Here is a 27,488-nt window from a genome sequence, read left to right as displayed (position 1 = left end):
TATGAGTTGGTGTATGCAGTTTGTAAGCTCATGTTTACACTGGCCATAAGACATAAAAAAACAAAGATGAAAATAATGTAAACATATACCCTGCTGTAATTAATTAAAAGCATGATGCATATAAATAAACACAGGGTACTTAGTAAACACTATTTTTGATCAAAAAAGCGTAAAGCCATCCCACCGCGATAAAGTGTACCCAATCGGGACAGTACCTACATTCTCTAATATTAAAACCTCACCATGTATCAACAGACCTCAATCTGAATAAGGGCAGAGAGTGGCTGGGTCCCAATCAAGTTCAAAAGAAATTCAAACTGTCCTGTAGGCTCAGGGTGAATAAGTGTCAGTGCAAACTCGACATTTGAATGACATGAAATGCTATAGCAGGAGACAGAGGAGGACCCTACTGCTGATATAGTGCCCCTGAAGCCACCAGGGTGCTACAAGGTTCTGCATCCCCACAAAGATGCAGGGCCTACTCCCTAGGGCCCGGGAGACCAGTGCCGGTAACAACAAAAACCCAGGTAATCTCAGTTTTCCCCAACAATCCACCATACAATGGTACATAGCTAGGGTCGGACCAATGGATGGCCGCCTAGAGGTGGAGCCAATCCAGTCCACTAGTTGACGAGGTGGGAGGGGTAGACTGTGGACAATAGTGAGTCTCAGAGTAGGAGAGGAGTGAAGGTGGACGTGAGGAGACGTTTTGACTCGGGTTAACGGTAACCTGGTACCCAGGAGAGTAGTTGCCGGTGGAGTACTCCCGGAACTACGCACTGACGGGGTACAGGACCCTAGGACAGGAAAGAGCTCCAAGTCGACCTGTTAACACCTGCACAGCGAGGGGACCATCAAGGACCTCGCTGAACCTAAAAATCTGAAGACTCAGTAGCAAAGGGAGAACTGGGGACAGGACCAGAGACTCCAACCCACAGGGTTCACGCTACCGTCAGCTGGACAGAAGTGGACAAACCACCGGACAGGGACCCCCTGTTGCTTTACGCCACGGGGACCCATTTACCAGAGACAGGTGCAGGGGAAGAAGGTACCAGAATGCTAAACTGGCATTGGGACGAAGGGGACCTGGAGGTTAAACCAGCCGGCCTCGGGTAACCAGTTACCACTAACCAGCAGTGAGTAAAAACCAGTTGCACTATACCTCTGTGTGGACTACCTTCTTCCGACGCCCGTCACATCAGCCATTCTCTGGGGCCCAGCCCTGCTTGTGGATGGTCTAACATCCAGGCTGCAATTAACACCAGCCCCAGTAGTGACATTCTGCAGCGGCGGCTCCATACCTATAGCCGCAACACCGCAAGTGGCATCACGTATGAACACTAACCAAATCCCCTGTAAATATAACCCCATTACAAAAAGGTCCCATGGCACGGAACCGGGCAACGGCCACCCCAGTGACATTCCCAAGACATATACTGCCCGGAACCGAGTAGTGGACAACCCCTTTAATAGTTAAAATGTAAGGAGAAGGAACAAAAGAGAAATCTAAATCACATCAATATTTGGTGTAACCAGCCTTTGTCTTCAAAACAGCATCAACCCTTCTATGTACACTTGCACAAAGTAATGGATTTTAGGTGGTACCACAGTCATTATCTAAAATAGTTCTGTAGGATGATTTGTGGTTACTTCTCTGAGATGTTTGGAACAACCTAACTACTCAGTTCCTTCAAAAACTGTGCAAGTGTACCTAGAAGAATTGATGCTTTGATGCTATTTTGAAAGCTAAAGATGGTTGATCCAAATACTGATTAGATTTACATTTATCTGTTAATCATTCACTCAATTCCACTAATGTCAGCATTGCTATTCCCAAAGAGAACATGCTGCAAGCATCCAATGAGCAACTGCTTGTCAGCTGCAGCCGTTACTATTTCGTCAAAGCGCACGTCCGCCCTGACAGAACATTGGAGAGCTGCAGGCAACGAGTGGGTGTTCAATGGCTGCATCTGGTGGGTAACACAATAAATCACGTCACTTTCCAGGATCAGCGGCGCCAGCATCCCTAGAATGGTGCAAGAAGTGAATATATACTTTTTATTTTAATCATCTTTCTGAATCAATTAAGCTGAGGTCAGCCAATAGTGGATAACCCATTCAAGTTCCCCAATTTCCCACATTTCACCATGACTCACACCAGCCAATGCAGATGAACATCCACTTTCGGAGTTTGTCTGTGGAGTAAGTCAGGACAATTGCCGTGTGCAGATAACAACCCTCGCCAAACATCCAGAAGAAATTAGTGACATAAAAATAATTGTGAGCGATAGTAACCAGACGACACCATACCTAGGCAAGAAAAATAGACAGTAGAGTCAGCATTAGTGAAGTACCCCACCATCAACATATTACCATCTAGAAAATAGCAGCTGTTATTATTAGGTATAATAAAATATTCATACATTATCAATTCACACATTGTAGTCTTATGTTCTTCTCAATCCTAAGTCTAGAGATAATGAATAAATTTGAAATTAGGTTGAATTTATCACACTAGAGGGTTTTCTGCTAAAGAACATTTATAGTGTATAAACAACATAAAAAAACCTCTGGTTGAGGTTGGACCACGGAGTGCCCATCACTGCCAAGATCTGGGGAGCCTCAATTCCAATCCTTACAATGACATGGAAACCTGGCATCCATTCCCAATGTAAGAGACTGTGCATCCACCACCAACCATTAAAATCTGTAAAAGTAGAAACAGTCAAGAACACCATAGATTTAAATAGCTTGTGATGGCCTTTGAGTGGTCATGTTCTCCAGTGGAAATGGCAATGGAAAATTCCTGTCACAATAAGAAACAGGTTCCCATGTTCTTGGGACCATTGACAGTCCCAGCAGTCAGACCTCCATTAGTTAACCTTTGAAAATATATTCTGTGTGTATATGACACACCTACCAGGGCCGTGGGGGTACTCGGAACCAGGCCGGTTCCGTTGGGAGGTCACGGCAGCAGGGCCCGACTCCGTGACCCTGACGGTGTCGTTTAAATAAGTGGGGGGGATATTTACATGAGATATGTTGTGACGTCACCCGTGGTATGCGGTAAGATATGGGCCGCCATTGCTATCAAGTTCCACCGGAGTCAGTGGTGATGCAGCTGAGTTGGTATAGCGAGTTGGTATAGCTCTCCACAGGTAGAGCTGGGCCCCAGGGCTGTTGATGGTGTAAGTTGGGAGTAGTAGTCATCTTTAAGAGGGACGGCGCAGGGCTGGCAGAGCAGATATAGAGTCAGAAACTCGGGGGGATGCAGTCACAAGTTCTTTACTCATGGTTTGTCAATTCCAGGTTGTTACAGCCGATCAGAGACTGCCTTAGGCGGGCTTTGCACACTACGACATTGCAGGTGCGATGTCGGTGGGGTCAAATTGAAAATGACGCACTTCCGGCATCGCATGCGACATCGTAGTGTGTAAAGGCTCGATGATACGATTAACGAGCGCAAAAGCGTCGTAATCGTATCATCGGTGCAGCGTCGGCGTAATCCATGATTATGCTGACGCGACAGTCCGATGTTGTTCCTCGTTCCTGCGGCAGCACACATCGCTGTGTGTGAAGCCGCAGGAGCGAGGAACATCTCCTACCGGTGTCACTGCGGCTTCCGTAGGATATGCGGAAGGAAGGAGATGGGCGGGATGTTTACATCCCACTCATCTCCGCCCCTCCGCTCTGATTGGCCGCCTGGCGTGTGACGTCGCTATGACGCCGCACGACCCGCCCCCTTAACAAGGAGGCGGGTCGCCGGCCAGAGCGACAGTTGCAGGACAGGTGAGTCCATGTGAAGCTGCCGTAGCGATAATGTTCGCTACGGCAGCTATCACAAGGATATCGCTGCTGCGACGGGGGCGGGTACTATCGCGCTCGGCATCGCAGCATCGGCCTGCGATGCAAAGTGCCCCTTAGAGTGGCGAGTTCTACTGTGATGAGATCCAGCCGATCCTGGGTAGTTCGGAGGCCTGAGACCAATGTTTCTTTCTGTAAAAACCTTCCCTGGTCATCTTTCTGCACTGGCTTCTCCCTCCTGTCCTGTGCCCTCACATACAGAGCCCTGAGCTGGTGTCTGCGGACCCTGTTATGGGTGGCTTGTTTGTCCTATCCCTTGGCCCTCTTTGGTCACCTTTTCACTGGATGTATGTGGATGTGGCTTCGGCACTTGAAGTTGCCTGAGCCTCTGGTTTGCTAGCTGAGCCTGATTGTTCTCCACTAGTCTAAGGACCGATCCCCTTTGCGGCCTAATCCCTCCACAATGGTCCAACGGCTGTGGATGCGAGCCGACGGGTGGATTTCTCACTTCCCGTGGCTCTAAGACCCCTTCTTCCTTTCCTCCTCCTCCTTTACGATCCCTTGGACGACCTCCCGGAGCTCCAGCCCTCAGCACCGCTCTCCTCCACCGCTCCTTCCTTATGCTCCCACTGTTTTAAGTCTCCACCCCCTCATTAACCAACTCCACCCCCAGACTGGTTTTGGGACTGTGCTCTCCCAAAGGAGCAACTCTCCCTCACCATGGCCTAATGGAGTGTAGCTAAATCAGAAGTGTGTGTGCATGCAATAGTCTGTGACCTTCTCCTTACCAGGGATGGGGTCCCACACCTCTGAATGAGGTGCAGTGCCTCTGTGGTGGCTGGACCCTCAGGGGCTAAAATGCTCAAATGCTTGTTACTCGATTTGAGCTGGTCAGGCGCTCGGACGAGCTCAACAAGAGTAAAAACCATTATGGAAAGTCACTGATTGGCCTGTTCGGGTCTCTGCCACATATAGCCAGCCATAATCAAAGCATTTTCGGTGGGAGGGAGGGTGGATTTTTTTTTTTTTTGGTCACACTACATCCGAGAATACCATTTTATTCCTCGAGAGAGCCATTCAGAGTCTGCGAATAGCTCTCACAGGGGTGTCTGCTCCCATCATGCAGTGAAGGAAGCCTATACTTTGTGCTCATTGTTTTCTAGACAACACATTCGAGCACTCGCAATTCTCGGCTGAGTACTGCAAGTACCTGAGCCCCCTGATGCTCGATCAAGTACCGAGCAGTGCCATGCCTGTTCGCCCATCACTAATAAAATATATTTTCCTGGAAACCCCTCCATAGTGGCAACTTTTTTTTCGAAAAACCAATGGTCGTTTATTATATTTAGATCCTGAGACCCCAACTGAAGGATCAAAAGACCTCTGAGGCGCGCAGAGCTGTTGCCTGTGCAAATGCGCAGAGCGGAGGAAGCATAAATGCATCGGTCTTGTACCCATTTTGGGCAAAGTCAGTATTTATCCATGACTTGCTGAAATTTTTTTGTACAATTTTTGTTATCAGCGGTGTGCAATTTCTAGAAAGTGTCTGTTATCAATTTGACTTTATTAGGCATGTAAAACATTATTTCATTTTTATTCTATTTTTGATCTTCAAATTGATATAGCCATCGATGAACTGTGAGATGACTTGATTGTCTGTTTCCCCCTATAATTTATCTGTCCAGATTTCCAGGAATTATATGTGACATTACTTACATGCAGAACTATATGAGAAAACCTTTTCATTTTACCCACTTAATAAAGATATAAACATTGTTTTATTACATCTGTGTCTTTTTTAATTCTTTCTCTCCTTTTTTTTATTTTCCCTTTTTTCCTGCAGAGTATGTATATAACTCTACTTCTCTTTTGTCTCTCTCTTTATTGCCCAGCATGTGCTTCTTTCTGCCAACCTTGAGCCTCTGCATTATGTGCTCTTACCACCTGCAGTACCATGATAGGCAGTCACAGTGCCACTCTGCAGCTGCTGGCACTCTGTGCCTCTGCGGGTTGTATATACAGGAATGCCGGGAAAGAGTTCCTGCTCCTGACACCTTTACACTATATTGATATACAGGAAATTGCTGACTCTCGGCAATATTACAATGGCAGAATGCGCTAATGAATAAAAGAAGTTTGGCCATCAAATTAACATTAAAATGCAGCCAGACAGTGACAGTAAAATATGGGTGAGGCATAGATACCAAAGAGGCATCTCATTTACTGCACTGCAGCAAAACATTTAGAGGGCAGGGAAGCATCTCCCAAGGTCAAGGTCACATACCACATTACTGTCATGAGCTTCATGGCTTAGTGTCAACTGCATCACAAACCAGGTGATGTTACGAAGAATAAATGCAGTTATCAGGTTCCAGTGTATGATGTTGCGCAGGCAACGAATACTCCTGAAATAAAAAAGGAATAACCATCAGTTTGGTCCAAGAAGTAGTGCACTGAGCATATCTCATGGGGCAGTTCAGAAGACAAGAGCTCACCATTGTCAGAGACCCTGGTCTTCTTCATCACCAATGATCCTATTATAATCTTGTGTTCTAGCTTAGCTGAAAATTGTTTTGAAGAATGATCTACTTTGATTAGTGGACACACAAGGCTGAAAATATGTCTGTGGCATAGAGCAATTTAACCTGTGAGTTGCTGCCAGGTACAGGGATTAGGACTGTAAAGCACGGAAAAATCTTCTCATCCTAGGCTTAGCGGTGACAGTGACACACACCTTTTACTCTGTTATCTTGTGGTTTTCTGAAATCAGCCGCAAAAATGTCACCTTGAGATTACTCTGGCATTTAGAAAAAACAAACTTGATCACCCATTACCTCTCAATGTCAACTGATAAGAGGAGATTAAAGAGTTAGGCGGGCTTTGCACACTACAACATCGCAGGTGCGATATCGGAGGGGTCAAATCGAAAGTGATGCACATCCGGCGTCGCAGTCGATATCATAGTGTGTAAATCCTTTTTGATACAATTAACGAGCGCAAAAGCATCGTTATTGTATCATCGGTGTAGGGTCCGACATTTCGATAATTTACCAGCAGAGACAGGTACGATGTTGTTCCTCGTTCAACGGCAGCACACATCGCTGTGTGAGAAGCCGCAGGAGCGAGGAACATCTCCTACCTGTGTCACCGTGTCTAACGCTGGCTCTGCGGAAGGAAGGAGGGGGGCGGGATGTTTACGTCCCGCTCATCTCCGCCCCTCCGCTTCTATTGGCTACCTGCCGTGTGACGTCGCTATGATGCCGCACGACCCGCCCCCTTAATAAGGAGGCGGGTCGCCGGCCAGAGCGACGTCGCAGGGCAGGTAAGTGCGTGTGAAACTGCCGTAGCGATAATGTTCTCTACGGCAGCAATCACAAGATATCACTGCTGCGACGGGGCGGGGACTATCGCGCTCGACATCGCAGCATCGGCTTGCGATGTCGCAGCGTGCAAAGTACCGTTTAGTCCCATCTCCAAGATCCTAGCCTAATATGAAGTAGGCGTAATAATAATAATAATAATAATAATAATAATAACATATCTCCAATTAGAGATGTAATATACTGTAGTTCTCCTGATATAGCCATGTCTCTTACCTCATGTGCAGGGCATTACAGCTTAGAAATACATGGTTACGACCACTAGTGTAACTACCTGATTGGACATAACCATGGATACTTAAACTGCACATAAGGAGAACTATACTACATTTCTAATTAGAGGTATTTGCTATTATTATTATTATTATTATTATTATTATTATTATTATTACACGTGCAACATATTGTGATAGGGTCTTGGAGATGGGAATAACCCTTTAAACTATTGAAATTGAGATTTCCGAATAGTCGTGTTTAATTTTTGAGTAGATTTAGGCTACGTTTCCCATGATCAGCGTTTGGTGAGTTTTTGATGTTGCAGAATTTTTACCTCATTTCTGCACCTATCCCTCTCTGGCCAGGCCTCACATTAACTGTAAAGGCCACTTTACACACAGCGACATCACTAGCGATGTCGCTGGTGAAAGCACCCGCCCCTGTTGGTTGAGCATCACGGGCAAATCGCTGCCCTTGGCGCACAACATCGCTAACACTCGTCAAACGTACTTACCTGCCTAGCGACGTCGCTGTAGCCGGCGAACCGCCTCCTTTCTAAGGGGGAGGTTTGATTGGCGTCACAGCGGCATCGCTAAGCGGCCGCCCAATAGAAGCGGAGGGGCGGAGATGAGCGACCGGAATATCCCGCCCACCCTCTTTCTTCCTCATTGGCGGCGGTCGCAGGTACAATGTTGTTCGTCGTTCCTGCGGTGTCACACATAACGATGTGTGCTGCCGCAGGAACGACGAACAACATCGTACCTGCAGCAGCAACGATATTTGAGATTAGAACGACGTGTCAACGATCAACAATATGTTGAGTATTTTGCTCGCTGGCGGTCGTTCGTACGTTTCACATGCAACGACGACGCTAATGAGGCCGGATGTGCATCACAAATTCTGTGACCCCGACGACCTCTCGTTAGCGATGTCGTTGCATGTAAAGCCCCCTTTACTCTCCCTAGTGTCTGGCAAAATACAATCTATTCCTAAAAACGCATGTCACAATACGCAGTACACATCATACCAGTACTGGTCTCTTCAAGGCGGAACGTGGGACGTATGTCCATCTTTTACAGCATGTTCCCTAGTAGACAGTGTGTCAAATTAAAGGTGACCTGTGATGTAAAAAAAAAAATACGCCATCCACCAGGACACTTTTCTGTTTTTGCGCTTTTGTTTCTCCTCGCCTTATTTGAAGAGTCATAACTTTATTTTTCTGTTGATATAGCCATGTGTGGGGTTCTTTTTTGCGTGACAAGTAACACTTTTGATGAAACCATCCATTTCATCATGTAATCTACTGGAAAGCAGGAAAAAATTCCAAGAAGTGCAAAAAAACCTAAAAAATTCCAAAATGTGAAAAAAAATATTTTAAAAATACTAAAATAGAAAAAAAAAATATTACAAGCTTGATATCGCCATAACCATGTTGAACTGGAGAATTATATTGTTAGGATAATTATACAGCACAATGAAAGATGTAAAAACAAAGCCTAATAATAATGATGCTTTGTCCCCTTTCCTCTCCCTGATTGGCATATATATCTTCCGGCTTCTCCCTGCTATCTGTAAGGTCCCTTCACACGTCAGTGATTCTGGTACATATGTGCTAATTTTTATACGTACTAGAATCACGGACATACGCAGACCCATTATAATCAATGGGTCGGCGCACACATCAGTGATTTTTCACTGACTGTGTCTCTGTGCGGCGCACATGCATGTCCGTTATTTCCACACAGAGACAAGTCCGTTTTTTCTGGCATCACTGATGTCCTATGAACCACACTATGGTGTGATCCTTGAAACACGTACCAGAAAAAACCATATCTTTAAAATAAAAAGCTTTTTATACTCACCTTCTCCAGCGACGCTGTCTCCGGCCGCTGCTGGCTGCTGCTTCCAAGCCATCTAATTATTCTCATGATAGCACAGCAAGAAAACAGTCCAGCACCACTGACTCCAACGAGAGCTAATTTATCAGCAATAGCCACTGGCTGGGAAGGAGAAATAAGACCCAAAAGCTGGGGGTGACAACCAAAAAATAAGTAACACGTTCAAATTCAAAAATGTAGAAAGAAGAGGGGCACTCACCAAGAGTAGGGAAAAGATGGTCCTTTATTTCACATGGACAATGCGAGGCAGAGAAAGGATTTGGGAAGCGAGCATAACGGCTGCTGTTTCATGCTTGGTATAGTGCTTCTACGGGTCCACCCATCACTGACACACATCCCATATCCTTAAAGGTGAGTACAGGTGATGGCAATAATTACAGGGAAGTGAAAACATAAAGGTTAAAAACAATGAGTAAAAATATATATAAATGTAATCACAGAGAAGATAATAATAAATCAATTTGTAAGTCCATCGATTTATTATCTTCTCTGTGATTACATATTTATATTTTTACACTTCCGTATGTGAATAATGCATTTTGCTGTTTTTAATCATTGTATTTAACCTTTGTGTTTTCACTTCCCTGTAATTATTGCTGTCACCTGTACTCACCTTTAGGATGTGGGAGGTGTGTCAGTGATGGGTGGACCCGTAGAAACGCTATTCCAAGTGCGAAACGGCAGCTGTCGTCCTCGCTTCCCGCATCCTCCCTCTGCCTCGCGTTGGTGATGTGAAATAAAGGACCGTCTTTTTCCTACTCTGGGTGAATGCCCGTCTTCTTTCTACATTTTTAAATTTGTTATTATTCTCATGAATATGCAGTTATTCACTGCACAGCCGACCCGGAAGTAGCTGCAGAGGTCAGACAGCTGCGGCCGGAAACTGCATCCGGGAGGCTTCAGCACCACGGATAGCAAAAGTGGGGACAGGTGAGTATAATTGCCTGATCTACATGTGCTATCACTGATAACGGATCATGGATAACACTTGTGTGTCGTGAAATCACGGCACATGGATGGACATACGCATTTTTATCACGTCACGTTTTTCACTGAGAAAAGGGGAAGAGCCAAGCCAGAAGTAGTTTCCTTTCAGATCTAGTGATAAGTGGCAGGATAGCCAGCTATGTAAAGGTGTCTCAGATTCTAGTGAGATAAATAAAACATTTTGATATAGAACTATGCAAAAAGTTGTCTAAGAAATGAAATAAGCAGTAAAAAAAAGTTCAATACTAATCTGTCTATCGTCTTTAAGTGTGTAGCTATCTTAGGCTAGTTTCACACTTGCGTTGTGCGGTATCCGTTGCATTGTGTTGTTTGACGGATGTAACGGATGCGTTGCATATAGTGCCACAACTGATGCAACGGATCCTGCAAAACAACAGAGTTGTAGCTTTTTTTTCAGCAATTTACTCAACTGAGCATGCGCAGTTGTGTAAAGATGGATCCGTCACAGGAATCCGTCAAATGACGGATTCCGCCACCATAGGCTTCCATTGTAAAAATGACGGATGCCGACGGAATCCTGCACATTGAGTTTTTTTGGTGCTCTGGGAAGTGCAGAAAAACGCTACATGCTGCGTTCTTTCCGCCCGGCGGATGCAACGCAGGGCCATCAGTCGCAATGCGTCATCCATACAAGTCTATGGGAAGCAGCGGAATCCGTTAACGGATTCCACTGTTTTCCAAAACGGCGGATTGCGACTGAAGGAAAAAAACGCAAGTGTGAAAGTAGCCTTACGGGTACTAAGTGCCTTTTTCTCTAGCTTCTGGAAATTAACCTCTACTGAACTGAGCTCATCATAGGCTGTATGTCAAGGTGATTTTGGGAAATGTCGAACTGTGCAGGGTCCAATTGTTGCAGCCATAAAATGAACCTAAAAATGCTGTCATATTCTAGCTGTAAAATGGTTCAAAGATACTTATATTTAAAAGTAGGGCGCACTTCTAATTGTAGGCTAGGAATGCTTTATTGGAATAAATATCAAAATTTGTCTCACACTACCCTGGCTTATTTATAATGCATTCTTATAATGTATTTCTCTTGTGATACATCCACTTATGTTTCTAGCAAACACATCATGTTACTTTGTAACTAGGATTGCAGCTTGTCAAAACAGTTTCTGAGACAGTCACCATACTGCTAGAATTCAGGATACAGATAGATAGGGACAGGAGTGACACGCGAAGAAGACCCCTGTGCAAGAACAATATATGGCCCTTCTGCAGTCCCATAACTCACCACCTGCTTTGGCGGTGGGAATGGCTCCCTTATCTCTTGTGCCCCTGTGTGCACCAATAGTTTGTCTGCCCCTGGGTTGGTAAAATAGAAAGCCTTGTTCTTTCTAAACACAAGTACTGTATGTACAAAGGTAGCACAATACATTTTTTTAAGGACTAAACATTAGAGGACTATGAAAGGAGTTGTCCCATGAAAAATGAACAATATATATTTTAAGCAATAGATCTTGGAACAATTATAAGTCCCACAATTGGATGTGTTAAAAAATGTTCCAGTCCTGAGATAATCTTATATGTATACTGTGTAATGGCTGTGTCTGACCTTGCAGGTACATAGTGTGATCATACCACAGCTCCTACTCAAGCATTTTTCTGGAAGATTTCACGGGGGAAAAGGCTCACGTCCCCCATTGACTTCATTAGTGTCCAGTTTTTGCATATCATCACCAGTCCACATTACATATGTGCATCTCTCTTCATACATATGGGATTTGATCAAACTCCCCCACATTGACAGCCATATAACCTCATAGGGAACTTCCTTAATATGACAACCATTTTAAGCATATGACTCATCGTCTTGGGGAACCATCAAGTTTTTTGGTTTTAAATTGGTTTTTATATGGTTGCATTGGCATTGCTTGTGAAAGAGCAAATGAAGATATATTTGATGACTGTAAGACTTTGTTGGGAGTTATCATTTTGATATAACAATAGATTCATAGGTTGGGTATAACTGATGTAAGGTAACAATTATCATCCAAAATAAGTACCCTGTTTCCTCGAATATAAAACTTACCCTGAAAATAAGCCCTAGTATGATTTAACAGGCTTTTTGGAGTATGCTTGAAATATAAGACCTACTCCAAAAATAAGCCCTAGTTGAAGTCAGGGCCGGCATTACGGGGAGTCAAACTGCAATTTCTCAGAGACCCAACTCTCTTAGGGACCCCAGCATTTGTATTCTGAGATTAAGATTGTTTAAAGGGAACCTGTCAGCAGATTTGGTGACTATAAGCTGCGGCCACCACCACTGGGCTCTTATATACAGCATTCTAACAAAAAAGAGACAGACGGGCAAAGAGAAAGACGGGCAAAGAGACAGACCTGGAAAGAGACAGCCCTGGAAAGAGAGAGACGGGGAAAGAGGCAGCCCTGGAAAGAGACAGCCCGGGAAAGAGACAGCCCGGGAAAGAGACAGCCCGGGAAAGAGACAGCCGGGGAAAGAGACAGCCGGGGAAAGAGACAGCCGGGGAAAGAGACAGCCGGGGAAAGAGACAGCCGGGGAAAGAGACAGACAGAAAGACACACACATAGAGACAGATACAGAGATTAAGACAGATAGATTGATACAAATACAGGCAGAGAGATAGAAACAGACAGACAGAGACATAGACACAGACAGACAAGGAAAGAGACAGACAGAGAGACAGACAGACAGTGACATAGACAGAGACTGGGAGAGAGACAGAGAGACACTTACTATCCCGGGCAACGCCGGGTACTATAGCTAATTATATATATATATATATATATTATATATATACACCCTGCTTTATTTTCTGAGAAACACAGTATATGTTATAACAGTCCTGTCCTTAGTACTTACCTCAGTCTTAAGAATAGAGTAAATGCCACCAGAAGAGCACACAAAGAGATGGAGTGTCCCAGGAAATTAATCACTATGGCTATGTGGTAATGAACCTTGCTCTTTTTCTAGAAGAAAAGAAAAATCATCCATAAAAGAATTGCTGTTGGATTAGATCCCTGACATGGATGTTGCAGCATTTTATAAAGAGGACAGGCCCTGAATTGAGTCTATAAGGGTCATTCATGGCCTCCATCTACAAGGCTTACAGCATTTCAACCATCTGCTAAATAATCGGATATGTTTATTTTTGCTTCTTTTTTGTATTAACTTACACGTTCAGATCTGCAGATTGAAAACACCAGATATTACACAACTCGCCTCAAAATCACTTACAGCGGATCTGGACTGAATCAGAACAAGATTGGAGAATCATCGAAGTGAGATTACAGCATTGTTCTGCGTAAAGGCAGGATGATTAGGTGATTAGTTCTACACAGTTTAGAGATTATTTTTTAAAGAGAAATGATCAGCAGAAAATGACCTATTGTTTAAAGAACATTTTATGCTAAATGCATTTATTTTACAGTTTTGGTAATGTTTTTATTTTCATTTTACATGTCACTACATACAAGTGTGGACAGGTGCCAAGTCCTGCTGGAAAATTAAATTTCCAAATCCAAAAAGCTTGTGGGCAGAGGGAAGCATGAAGTGCTCTAAAATTTCCTGGTAGACGGCTGCGCTGACTTTTTTCTTGATAAAACACATTGGACCTACACCAGCAGATGACATGGCTCCCCAAACCATCACTGATTGTGGAAACTTCACACTAGACCTCAAGCAGCTTGGATTGTGGCCTCTCCACTCTTCCTCCAGACTCTGGGTCCTTGATTTCCAAATGAAATGCAACATTTACTTTAATCTGAAAACAACACCTTGGACCACTGAGCAACAGTCCAGATCTTTTTCTCCTTGGCCCAGGTAAGACGTTTCTGGCGTTGTCTATTGGTCATGAGTGGTTTGACACAAGGAATGCGACAGTTGTAGCCCATGTCCTGGATACGTGTGTGTTTATGTGGTGGCTCTTGCAATACTGACTCCAGCAGCAGTCCACTCCTTGTGAATCTCACCCAAATTTTTAAATGGCCTTTTCTTAACAATCCTATCAAGCCTGCTGTTATCCCAGTTGCTTGTGCACCTTTTCCTACTACACTTTTTCCTTCCGCTCCACTTTCCATTAATATGCTTGGATACAGCACTCTGTGAACAGCCAGCTTCTTTAGCAATGACCTTTTGTGGCTTACCCTCCTTGTGTAGTGTGTCAATGACTGCCTTCTGGACATCTGTCAAGTCAACAGTCTTCCCCATGATTGTGTAGCCTACTGAACCAGACTAAGGGACCATTTTAAATTCTTAGGAAACCTTTGCAGGTGTTTTGTGGTTATTATTCTAACTTTCTGAGATAATGATTTTATTGGTTTTCATTAGCTGAAAGCCATAATCATCAACATTAACAGAAATAAACACTTGAAATAGATCACTCTGTGTGTAATGTCTCTATATAATATATGTTTGCCTTTTTGTATTGAATTACTGAAATAAATTAACTTTTTGATGATATTCTAACTTATTGAGATGCACTTGTATAAAAAAATGCACTTGCCACTAAATCAAATACAAGACTGTTCCTGTTGTTTGTTCTATTCAGCATTCTCATTATCATCACAGGCCAGAGTAAAATTAAAGGTAACAACTTTATATACTGTAGATAATGTCCACCATTTACAATAAACAATAGGATTAAAGAAAAGAAAAAAACCTTACAGGAGTCTTCCATTCACCACATTAGCGGTATGGAAGAAAATTTAGGGAGAAGTAAAAAAGTGAAAATAAACATGGACTTATTTGATGTATGGATCCAGTGGGGTGGCGTTTTTTTCTGTTTCTGAATTCTGTTTCATTCATAATAAGTGATGTCATAGCTCACAGCTCACCTCCTCCGATCCCTGTACAAATCACAGAGCGTGCTTAGCAAACCTTCCTGCAGAAGTCAGGGACCATCTCAAGACTACAGCTTTCAAAGATCCATGTATCTGCTAAAAAGGATATCTCTGAAGGCCGATAACATAGTTCAGGCTTTATAATTATAGTATGTACAAAAATATGTCAAAGCTCACTCCCTCCCCTTGCCTTCATAATCACCTTAGCCCAAATCAGAGAATATCTATGAAGCTTATCTATAGAAGTCAGTGAGTAAAGAGGGCTTTACATGCTGCAATCTCGCTAGCGAGATCGCAAGCGATCGTACCCGCCTCCGTCGGTTGTGCGACACGGGCAAATTGCTGCCCGTGTCGCACAACCTCGTTTACCCCTGTCACATGGACTTACCTGCCCTGCGACGTCGCTCTGGCTGGCGAACCGCCTCCTTTCTAAGGGGGCGGTTCATGCGGCGTCATAGCGACGTCACACGGCCGGCGTCCAATAAAAGCGGAGGGGCGGAGATGAGCGGGACGTAATATCCCGCCCACCTCCTTCCTTCCACATTGCCGGTGGAGGCAGGTAAGGAGATGTTCGTCGCTCCTGCGGTGTCACACATAGCGATGTGTGCTGCCACAGGAACAACAAACAACATCGCTAATAAGCAGAGAACGATTTTTAGTTTCAGGACGACCTCTCCGCGGCAAACGATTGTGACCGCTTTTGCGATCGTTTAAGATCGCTTGTACTTGTCACACACTGCGATATCGTTAATGACGCCGGATGTGCGTCACAAACACCGTGACCCCGACGATAATTCATTAACGATATCGCAGCGTATAAAGCCCGCTTTAGTGCCCGACGTCCAGGTTACTTCCCTAGAGAAGGTAAAGTATAGTCTTTGTGGCAGGAGCGAAAAAAGTAAAAAAGGAAAATAAAAAGGAAAATAAATTGAACAGAAAATTCTGATGTTAACAACAGGTCGTTTTCTGATGACACGTTTCCTTCAATACATAGTTTTTCTGAATAATCTGAAGCGTATGTTCACACGTTTTTTTTTGTCCTTGCGTATTTTACCCATCAATGCATTTTTTCCACATCTGCAGTTTGTCACTTCTTTCAGCGTTTTTGCAGTGTTTTTCATCCATTCAAATGAAAGGGAAAAAATATGCAGCAAACATGCAGATAATTGTACGCAGCGTTATTCCTGGCGTTTTGTTTACTTATGCAGTAAAATCCACTGACATTACTCCACGTTTGAACATACCATAAATTAAAGGAACCGGAAACTCATCTGTTGCTCTATATTTCTGTTTATGAGATGAGGGGACCTGTAACTGGCGTTTCGGGGTGTCACTGTGCTCATGCTCTCATGAAAGTGCATTTATGGATGAAATAAATGCTTGGAGACGTCTCGGATACACATTGTTGGTCTCATTTCCTGAGGCAAAACCATCATTTCAGTAAATCAGCCATAAATGTCCATTTTAGCAGAGGACATCAGCCAGAAAAAAATGGGGCTCATCCATTAATGATACAGACTTGTTTCATTGACTGAGTGATGTCTTCTTCAGCATTATAAGAAATGATTACCTTCTTCCCACAGCGTCTCCCCACACCAGCATAACAACGGACGGCAAATATGTTACTTTTACTGGAAATTGTACACATGCTGCTCTTCCCTGTATTTACCTTTTTATAGCATCCTGCAAATGACAATCTTTGGCTTTTATCACAATTTTAAAGTCCAGTAATATATGTTCATAGGGGTGCCAGCTCCATTTTTCTGCTACAGCATATTTATATGGACATGGTAACATTCTGTCTGATGCAGCCACCACTAGAGAGCGCTTAGCAGCTTACTGCGGACTGTGTTATTATTGAACTAAGGGGGGCTTTAAACGTTGCGACATCGCTTCCGAAATATCGTCAGGGGGTCACGTCGTTAGTGACGCACATCCGCCGCTGGTAACGACATCGCAACGTGTAAATCCTAGATGCGACGATAATCGATCGCAAAAGCGTCTAAAATCATTGATCTGTGTAGCGTCGTTTATTGTCATAATGTCGGGTCGACCGCAGGTACGATATTGTTTGTCGTTCCTGCAGCTCCACACATCGCTGTGTGTAAACCCGCAGGAGCGACAAACATCTCCTTACCTGCGCCCCAACGGCAATGCGGAAGGGAGAAGGTGGGCGGGATGTTATGTCCCGCTCATCTCCGCCCCTCTGCTTCTATTGGCCGGCCAATTAGTGACGTCGTAGTGACGTCGCTGTGACGCCGAACGCACCTTCCCCTTGAAGGAGGGATTGTTCGGCAGTTACAGCAACGTCGCCGAGCAGGTATGTGCGTGTGACGCTGCCGTAGCGATAATGTTCGCTACGGCAACAATCACCACATATCGCATGTGCGACGGGGGCGGGTACTATCGCGCTCGGCATCACTAGCTGAAGCTAGCGATGTCGCAACGTGTAAAGTACCCCTTAAGGTATGCACAGTATGCAGTAAGCGTCCCGTAATGGTGAATGCAGGTAGCCAGAATTTTAGAATATAAAGAGTAAGTAAACTTGTAAGACTACGCTTTTTCCCAGTCTATTTGACTGCGTCCTACTGCATTGATCTCAGAATGAGCTCAATTGGAGTACAGCTGCTGGCAGTGAAGAGTCAGCACTTGTCTCCTCCTTTGAGTGTTGTGCTCATCTTAACAATCTCCTGCAACAGCTTATTCCCAGGGTGAGAGAGACACAGGAGCTACCTAGAGTTGAGCGAACTTCAGTGTTTGTGTAGCGCCTCATGGGGCAGGTGCGTTCAACCAACACGTCGCCGGGCCGTCGACTGTCGCGGTCAAAGGCGGCCTAGCCCGGCTCCGTTGCCCCGAGGCATACAGAAAGTTAGCAGGGGAGAGATGTTGGGGGTAGCTGTGAGGTGTTTGTCATGACGCCACCTGTGGTATGCGGCCAGGGAATGGGCCGCCGCTGCTGTCACTCCCCCTTTAGAGGTCAGCCCGGTTTGGTGTTCAGTGGGTTTCTCCTTGTGACGCCTGTCTGTGGATCCCCTGGCTTGAAGCTACGAGGGGACCCGGGGTTTCACAAGATGTTCTCTTGTCTCAATATAAAGGGGCCGCGGTTCCAATGTGGGATCCGGCTTAAAGCAAAGCCCGGATCCTCTCTGGCACTGTGCTATCGGGCGCTGTGTGGTCAGGGAAGCTTGAAACTTTCCCTGTCCAGGCAGATTCTGGAAAACCAACGTGAAGTATGATCTTCCCTATGGTCCTGCCACCCTGTGCGGCATCGGTTACGTGGGGCACAGAGATCCCTCTCCCTGCGGCAACCGTTGTGAACTTCTCCTCCTTCCCACCGGAGCACCTGTAGATGCGACTGCTCCCTTGCTCTCCTGCTGGAGAACTCCCTAGACTCTTGTGTTGGCTCCCAACTCCCCCTACTGGCTGCACCTCCCCCTCCCAGGTCCTAAGCTAGTGGGACTGGAGCCCCTGTTGAGGGCATCCTGTAAATGCCTCTTTGTCGGCGACCCCTTTATTACCTGACCTGACCTGACCCAGTGGGAACAGGGCAACCTGGTGTCTATTTAAGTGTGTAATGTGGTGTAACCGAGACTGACCTCCTCAGGAACCGAGCTTAGCATTACATCCAATGCTGAGTGCAACACTCTGTGGCGACCAAAGCCTCAGGGGTGCCACATTTGTACTAATCACAGACTTTACAAGACAACAGAGTTCTGATTCGGATTTCGGATGCTTTAAGTATACAAATCACTTGTGTGAGCATTGCTGTGCTCGGGTACGCTCAGTGCTCAGCCCAGTAATGAGTGCTGATAACAGCGTGATGAGATGAAATGTGCACCACGCCAAAAGATGAAAACCCCGCCCACCATGCCCCAGAAGTGTTCTGTTTTTGGCTGGCTGCATGAGATCCAAACTGCCCAATTAGTGACTTCTATTGGGGTTCAGGTCAAGTCTGGGTCCCAAATTGAACTTTATCTAAAGTCCGGCTGAAACCCGCCAAACCGAAATTACACGGGTCCGCTCATCTCTAGACTCTTTCACTACCATCACCTGTACTCTAAATGAGTACATTCTTGTATTAATGCAGCTGAAGGCAGGCAAATAAGCTGTGGAAAAGGAGGCGAGAGGAAGCCACTTATATGCATTTTTTTTTTTACAGGATTAAACACATATCCCTTCATAAAGTGCTTTGCAAAGTGTCATAACTACCATGCTGGACAAAATTATAAAAAACTCAAGCATTTTTTCAGAAGAGAGAGGACCCTGTTGATCTTACAATCTACAGGAGAGAGAGGACTTGCTGATCATAAGATCTTATACTATACAAAAGAGAGAGGAGCCTACTAACCATAAGATCTTACACTCTACTAGAGAGAACCCTGCTTAACATAAGAGCTTACACTCTATATGAAAGAGTGAGGACCTGCTGACAATAAAAGCTTATACTCTACAGGAGAGAGAGAACCCCACTGACGATAATAGTTTACACTTCACAGGAGAGAAAGAGCACCCCGCTGATCATAAGATCTTATATTCTACAGGAAAGAGAGGAAAGAGAAAGGACCCTGCTGACCATAAGAGCTTCCACTCTACAGGAGAGAGAGGACCTGCTGACCATAAAAGCTTCCACTCTACAGGAGAGAGAGGACCTGCTGACAATAAGAGCTTACACTATACAGGAGAGAGAGGACAAAGCCTACACTCTACAGGAGAGAGATGACCTGCTGACCATAAGAGCTTACACTACGAGACAGAGAGGACCCTGCTGACCATTAGAGCTTACACTCTATAGGAGAAAGAGAGAGGACCCCACTGACCATAAGAGCTAACACTCTACAGGAGAGAGAGAGGACCCCGATGATCATAAGAGCTTATACTCTACAGGAAAGAGTGAGAAGAGAGAGAAGATCTGCTGACTATAAGAGCTTACACTCTACAGGAGAGAGTGAGATGACCCTGCTGATCATAAGAGCTTACACTCTACAGAAGATATAGAAGACCCCACTGATTATAAGAGCTTACACTCTACAGGAGAGAGAGAGGACCTTGCTGATCATATGAGCTTATACTCTACAGGAAAGAGAGATGAGAGAGAGAGAGAGAGATGACCCGCTGACTATAAGAGCTTACACTCTACAGGAGAGAGAGACAGAGGATCACACTGACCATAACAGTTTACACTCTGCAGGGGAGAGAAGGTGAGAGACACAGTGACTGTGGAGATGGAAAATGATGCTGCTGTACAAACTGGGCTTCACTGATAATAGCTCATCTATGATTACAAAAATTTTAAGATTATACTTTCCGCTTCCGCGATGCATCCTGCAAACTCTGTCTCCTGGCTGCTTCTGCTTCCAATCATTAACTTCCGGTGGTATTCACTGCACTGTTCATCACTCGGCAATCTTCAACTGTTTTCGGCCGTGTTCGCGGTGACGTCAGAGTTCACCCGACTCCATGAGCCATGGATTCGATTGAACTTTGACTGTCACTGTGCAAGTCTCGCATCGGTATCACCCGGCACAGCACACACTCTCCCAACAGAAGCAGGTCGGCTTGATGTATTTCCATGCAGCTGAGGTGCTCCTGTCAGGAGAGTGTGCGCCGTGCTGGGTGATACCGATGCGAGACTCGCAGGAGTCATACGAAAGTGGAATCATACCCTCAGTGTCAGCCTGATTCTCGCTCTGCATAGACACTTGTCTGTACAGAGGGATGAAGCAGAGCTGACATGACTCTCCCTGTGGACTACGTCGGACTAAGGAGTTTTTTTATAATAAAGATGGAGTCTCTAAATGTTTTATTTATTTCTAATTTGTTTTATTTCTAGTAAAAAAAAAAAATTCTATGTGTTGTGTTTTTCTTTTTACTGTTTACTAGAAATTCATGGTGGCCATGTCTAATTTGGCATGACACCATGAATTTCGGGCTTAGTACCAGCTGAGAATACAAAGCTGGTATTAACGCTTTTATTACCCAGCGTGCCACCGCCATCAGGGCCACTGGATGAGTCGGGTAAAGCGCCTGGAAATGGCACTAAGAAACGATGCGCCATTTCCAGGGACGGCTGTAGGCTGCGGTTTTTAGCGTGGGGGGCCCAGAACGCATCGCGGGAATAAATGTAATGACAATGTTTATTATTAACTATATTCTTTATTTTATAGACTTCCCCGCCCCATTCCATAACTGTAAAGTCCAAGTTTGGTGTTTGGACAAAAGTTCGCGTTCTCTCCGACCCCGAACTTTACAAGAAGTTCAGGCGAGTCTCCCGAACACGAATATCGGGGAGTTCACCCATCACTACTGGCCAACACTGTAAAAGGTATGACGATCCGCTACATGTCAGCTGCAGGGCATTATGGGGAATCCTGCATGGTCACGCAAAAAGACATTAGTACGCTATCTGATACTAGAGCAGTATGGGAAATAGTGTTAAGCAAGTTTTTTTTTCAAACCAAATTTTAAAGTGTTCTAATTGACTAAAAAACACAAAATTTGACTCAAACTTGATCCTTTGTGGATCGATCCGCTCTTCTCTCCTACTCAATATTGTAACCAATGGACACAATATGCAATATTGAGTACATAAGAAAAGTATATATTCTAAGTACAATTTCAGCATTTATTACAGCATTTCAAGATTTTTCATACATTTCATATTCCTAGAAAATCTATGTAATTGATGAAGGGTGAACACAAGGCTTCGGTCTTACCTCCTGCTTCAATATTTCCTGACATTGTGTATAATCTCCTCTTCCTGCCCAGCTGCCATTGAGGTGACATTCTCTGTAGACATTACCTAAGCAGAAAACCAGAAAGCTTTCTCATTAGCAAAAGTATGATTAATAACCCACAATGGCATTGGTGGGGATTATTATAGAACAGGATGCAGTGCAAAAGATTCTGTATATGGAAAATATCACATAAATTTATTGAGAAAGAGACTAAATTGAATTAGACATTATTAAAAAATAAAAGGAATAAAAACCCTTTAACATAATTTCTATCCATTACAGTTTTACTCTCTTCTACCAGCACTGCCATACTGTGTTTCGGAGCACTGGGTATCAAAGAAGTCTGAAAATTGGGTTTCACACCAATTTTTTTGGTACTTGTGCTAATATTTTTATAGTTATATCACAGACCCATTACAATCAATGTGTCTTTTCACATCCTATTTGTTTTATAATTGTCTGCAAAGAAAAAACTAAGACTTAAGGCCCCTTCACACACTGCATGCAACATCGCTAGCGATATTGCTGTAACGTCACCAGTTTTGTGACGTAATAGCGACCTCCCCAGCGACATTGCAGTGTGTGAAATGCATCAGCGACCTGGCCCCTGCTGTGAAGTTGCTGATCTCTACACATCTCTCAGGAACATTTTTTGGTCCTTTGATTCTCGCTGCGCAGCAAGTATCGTTGTGTTTGACACCGTTACAACGACTTCATTAGCGGCTTCCCTTTCAAGTAGCTGCTTTCACACGTCCCCAACGACCAGCTAGGTCGTTCTGCAGGTCCGCATCGCTGCTGCGTCGTTGGCCAGGTTTGCCTGTTTGACAGCTCACCAGAGACTTTCCAGCGATCCCGGCCAGGTCGGGATCGCTGGTGTGATCGCTAGAAAGTCTCACTGTGTAAAGGGGCCTTTACTCTACTCTGAAGCATGTTGCAGATCAAACTTGCCAATACAAGTCAATGGCCCCGTGAAAAATAACAAAAAAAATTAGCATACAAATGTTATCCATGTACTGTCCATATTTTACTGTTTAATGGGTAGGAGAAGTTAAACATTTTCTTTTCTGATGTAACAAGTAGGCCTGAGCTGTAAAAATCCGGATCCATGCAGTTTCAAAGTTGCCCTGGTGCCGGACCTGGGCCCGGGATTCTGGGTGTTTGATCCGGATCCAGCACTCGAGAAAATAGAAAAAAATAAAAGAAAAATAATGAAAATATGAATGAAGCAAGAGCTTCATACTTACCCAGCCTCTGGCCTGCTGTACGCTGCTCCTGCTGCCTCCCTGTGCCGCTCATTTCATATGCACGGCTTTCCTTTCCCACCGGCCGGCCTGACGTCTGTGATTGGTGCAGTCAGACATACCCCCCCAGCCTTTGTCACAGCATCTGACTGCTTTCGCTAACAGACGATGTCTGCGGGTCATCGCCAGCGCGGCTCATCCTGGACCTTCTGGTGCACAATTCATGCAACGGGAGGCGCAGGCTGAGCAGAGGAGGAAACATCGTCGGCACGGCTCATCCTGGACCTCCCACGATGCACAATTCATGCACCGGGAGGCCCAGGCTGAGCAGTGGGGGCATCACTGACATGGCTCATCCTGGGCCTCGCAGTGCATGATTCATGCACCGGGAGACCCAGGATGAGCAGAGGAGGAAACATGGCCAGCGTGGCTCATCCTTGGCCTCCCGATGCACGATTTATGCATTCGGAGGCCCAGGCTGAACAGAGGGAGAAACATCGCCGACGCGGATCATCCTGGGCTGCCTGCTTCATGAAGCAGGACGCTCAGGCTGAACAGAGCAGTACACATCGCGGGCGCAGTTCATCCTGGGCTGCCTGCTTCATGAAGCAGGACGCTCAGGCTGAGCAGAGCAGGACACATCGCAGGCTGCATTTTGAACACGGCCCCCTATTACGTCACAAATTACGTCATATCTGGAAGAAGTCCATACATTCTAGCACCTTGCACGATCTAGACACACGCAGCTCCGGAAGTGAATGCACAACCTGGAAGCAGCTTGCCGCCATGACACGGAGCATGGGTGAGTACACCATGCACATTCCTATCCCCCTATCCCTTCCACCAACATTTTAATCTCCGGATTCTGGTTCCCATAGACTTATATGGGTACCAGATGCCGGAACCGATCCGGATTTTTTAAGAAAATGAGCAGGGACCCACCGGTCTTGGTTTTTTGTGAGTCCGCTCAGCTCTAGTAACAAGAATTGTAAAAACTAACACACAGACCAAAAATTGATCCAACACATTAAAAACTAAAATAAAAAAAATCACAGGACATTTTTAATGTATTAAAAAAAATGTGTGAAACTGGCATTAGGGCGGGATAATACTGATCGATAGGAAGGAAAAAGAAAACATCAACAATTAGAGAAGACACGCAAGTCAGTGGATCCAACTGTCATGGATTTTTATTTTTTAATTCAGGGGTATAAGGAGATACAGAATGGGCACATACGGTAAATATCTAATGGTGCTGAATTAGTGACCTAAAGACAAAGATCCGGTAAATGACAGTGTGAATGACCCCAAAGGCGGCATACTCTATGGATTATGTGACAGTCTTTATTTGCTCCATTTGTGTGCCATCTGGCTCCATTATCAGACGCTGTTGCTCTACCTGAAATGGTGGCAGAGGTGGCAGCTCTGACCACATACCCTCCTCTTGTTAGACAGCTGGGTAGCTGTCCAGCTACTTAACGTTTCTTCAAATATTTGAATACAGCCAGCATGCCGATAGCAAATGAGCATCCAGTTCCTCAGTTCCTTGACATTTACATGCATTATTAGAACTCCTGGTTGCATACACTCTTCATTATTATTCTGATATCATCCCTGCTTGTAATTTCCCTGGTTCCTTGGATTGATTTATTGAGCTGACCTTGAACTGATGAACCCCTCTCTTGTCTTCTGCTTTTGTCTTCTGGTTCTGTCCTACTGTTTTAGTTCTGACCTCGCTAATGCCAACTGATTTTATCTATGTCCCTGTTCTTCTACTTTTGACCTGGCTTTCAGAGTATTTTACTGACTAATTGCTTCAAAAGCCAGCAGGGTGTTTGTACATACAACCCAGGGGCCTTCAAGTTGAAGGTCAGATCCCAATATAGGGATGAAAGGGTAAAGGCCCAGTCACACTAAACAACATCGCTAGCAACATCGCTGCTAACGAACAACTTTTGTGACGTAACAGCGATGTTGCTCGTGATGTTGCTGTGTGTGACATCCAGCAACAACCCGGCCCCTGCTGTGAGGTCGTTGGTTGTTGCTGAATGTCCTGGGCCATTTTTTAGTTGTTGCTCTCCCGCTGTGAAGCACACATCGCTGTGTGTGACAGCGACAGAGCAACAACTAAATGTGCAGGCAGCAGGAGCCGGCTTCTGCGGACTCTGGTAACCACAGTAAACATCGGGTAACCAAGAAGCCCTTACCTTGGTTACCCGATATTTACCTTCGTTACCAGCCTCCGCCGCTCTCAGCTGTCAGTGCCGGCTCCTGCTCTGTGCACATGTAGCTGCAGTACACATCGGGTAATTAACCCCATGTGTGCTGTAGCTAGGAGAGCAGAGAGCCAGCGCTAAGCAGTGTGCGCGGCTCCCTGCTCTCTGCACATGTAGCTGCAGTACACATTGGGTAATTAACCCCATGTGTACTGTAGCTAGGAGAGCAGGGAGCCAGCGCTAAGCGGTGTGCGCTGGTAACCAAGGTAAATATCGGGTTGGTTACCAAGCGCAGCATCGCTTCTGTGGCGCCCTGGACAAGCCAGAGGCCACAGAGCACAACACCAACACACCCCACACTCCCAGCAGGCACATCAAAGTTAGACACAAAACCCTTGTTGCCTTTCTCCAGGGGCTGATGTTCACACCAGGGGGTGGGCCAGGCGGTTGGCCCCGCCCACCGAGGAGTTCACAGTCCTGGAGGCGGGAAAACCAGACAGATCAGTTTCGGAGGTGAAAGTGGAAGGAAGTGAAGTGGTAGTGGAGCAACTAACTGACAGCGTCCGGGTGTGTGGCCCGGGCGGTACAGCAAGGTTGGCAGACGGTGGTGACCGTCTGCAGGAGTGACCGATTGGAGTCTACCGTAAGGACCGTGGACGGGCGGTGGCCCGGCGGTACCGGACTGGTACACAAAGAGAAGTCAGCACCATCTGGCAGGGGTTTACGGACCCTGACAAGGCTAGGAGTCGCCATGAATTTGTCGAATCCGTCAGCGAAGGGAACCTCCTGGGTTCCCCAGCAGCCAAGTCCCGACAAAAGGCAAGAGCCCAACCGTGAGAGGGAGACACCGGCACCGCCAAGGCAACCGTTTTCCAGGGCCAGAGACTGCGGGCAAAAAGGGGCTCCTCCAGCCCATATCCAAGCTGGGGAAAGGGTTACCGGTGGGAACCCATCGTAACCATCTACCGTACATATGTGCAGGGAAAGGCAGTCACCATCAACCTGCCGGGAGCAGAAACCACCGCAGCCGTCAGTGGGACCCGTCCATCCAGCCGTGTGTTTTACCGAGAACTGTGTCTTCATCATTGGCTGAGTGAGTACCACCGTGCCGTGCAGCACAGCGCTGCCCCTGCGACCCTGCACCTCACCAGGCCCCGTAACCCGCCTGCCATCCATCCCTTCCCCCATCACCGGGCCCCGGGACAACCAACCCCCTACCCACGGAGGGGAGAACTAACAACAAAGCTGCTCCCTGTCACCGCTCCCGGGATCCCCGTCCAGAGCAGCGGTGGTGTCACCAATATCACCACAACCGTGGGTGGCGTCACGGACAATACTCAAAGCCACCATGCAATCAATCCCTACCCCTTTTCACTCACGGGCGAGGAACGCCGCTCGAGTCCCCGGGATCCGGCCCACCGCTCGACCCACCACCGAGCAGCAGCAGCAGCCGGACCCGAGCAGTGGGAGAGTGCAGCGTCCCCTCCTCTGCCCGCGACACTTCCACGCGGCGCTGCTGGCTGGGGGCTGGTCACTGGTTGCTGGTGAGCTCACCAGAAACTCGTGTAGCCACGCTCCAGCGATCCCTGCCAGGTCAGGTTGCTGGTGGGATCGCTGGAGCGTTGCAGTGTGACATCTCACCAGCAACCTCCTAGCAACTTACCAGCGATCCCTATCAGGTTGGATCGTTGTTGGGATTGCTGGTAAGTTGTTTAGTGTGACTGGGCCTTAAGAACAAAATTTTTCGTACCATCCACATGCACACATTAAGTATTTGGTGAGGGGTTTTTTTTAGTGATGAGCGAGTACTAAAAAGCTCGGGTGCTCGAAGCTCGGGCCGAGCCTCCCAAGATACTCGTGTACTCGGGCCGAGCAACGAGCCCAATGTTATCCTATGGGAGACCCGAGTATTTTTGTGAAATGACCCCCCGGCAGCATGGAGAAACCCTAAAAATGTCACAAAAGTCTCAGAAGAGTGCTCAAATGACATGGCAACAGCATGGGGAAGACCCCTTGAAGCATTTATCACTGAAAAGTCACAGCTGTGAACAATTTTGTCCGCGTTTTACGCCATTTTTACGGACTCACCAGAAAACCTTCCAAAATGACCCCAAAATGATTTTTCATGGCGGAAATGTTAAGGGCACATACCCAATAGTGAGATAGAGCT

At 45.8% G+C, this 27,488-nt stretch overlaps 1 protein-coding gene across 1 annotated transcript in view; it reads right to left on the bottom strand.

Moving 5' to 3' along the window:
• LOC142310252 (corticotropin-releasing factor receptor 1) overlaps nucleotides 1–27,488 on the bottom strand; it is a 354,952-nt gene that overhangs the window by 22,459 nt on the left and 305,005 nt on the right. Inside the window, exons 4-7 of the mRNA XM_075347744.1 lie at nucleotides 21,841–21,926; nucleotides 13,149–13,255; nucleotides 6,089–6,209; nucleotides 2,157–2,310 (exon numbers count right to left, since the gene is read on the bottom strand). Of these exons, the coding sequence (XP_075203859.1) occupies nucleotides 2,157–2,310; nucleotides 6,089–6,209; nucleotides 13,149–13,255; nucleotides 21,841–21,926 (468 nt within the window). The remainder of the gene's footprint in view (nucleotides 1–2,156; nucleotides 2,311–6,088; nucleotides 6,210–13,148; nucleotides 13,256–21,840; nucleotides 21,927–27,488) is intronic.

Source organism: Anomaloglossus baeobatrachus, chromosome 5, assembly GCF_048569485.1.
Source record: "Anomaloglossus baeobatrachus isolate aAnoBae1 chromosome 5, aAnoBae1.hap1, whole genome shotgun sequence".
Classification (NCBI taxonomy): domain Eukaryota; kingdom Metazoa; phylum Chordata; class Amphibia; order Anura; family Aromobatidae; genus Anomaloglossus; species Anomaloglossus baeobatrachus.
This window is presented reverse-complemented; position numbering and strand designations above follow the sequence as displayed.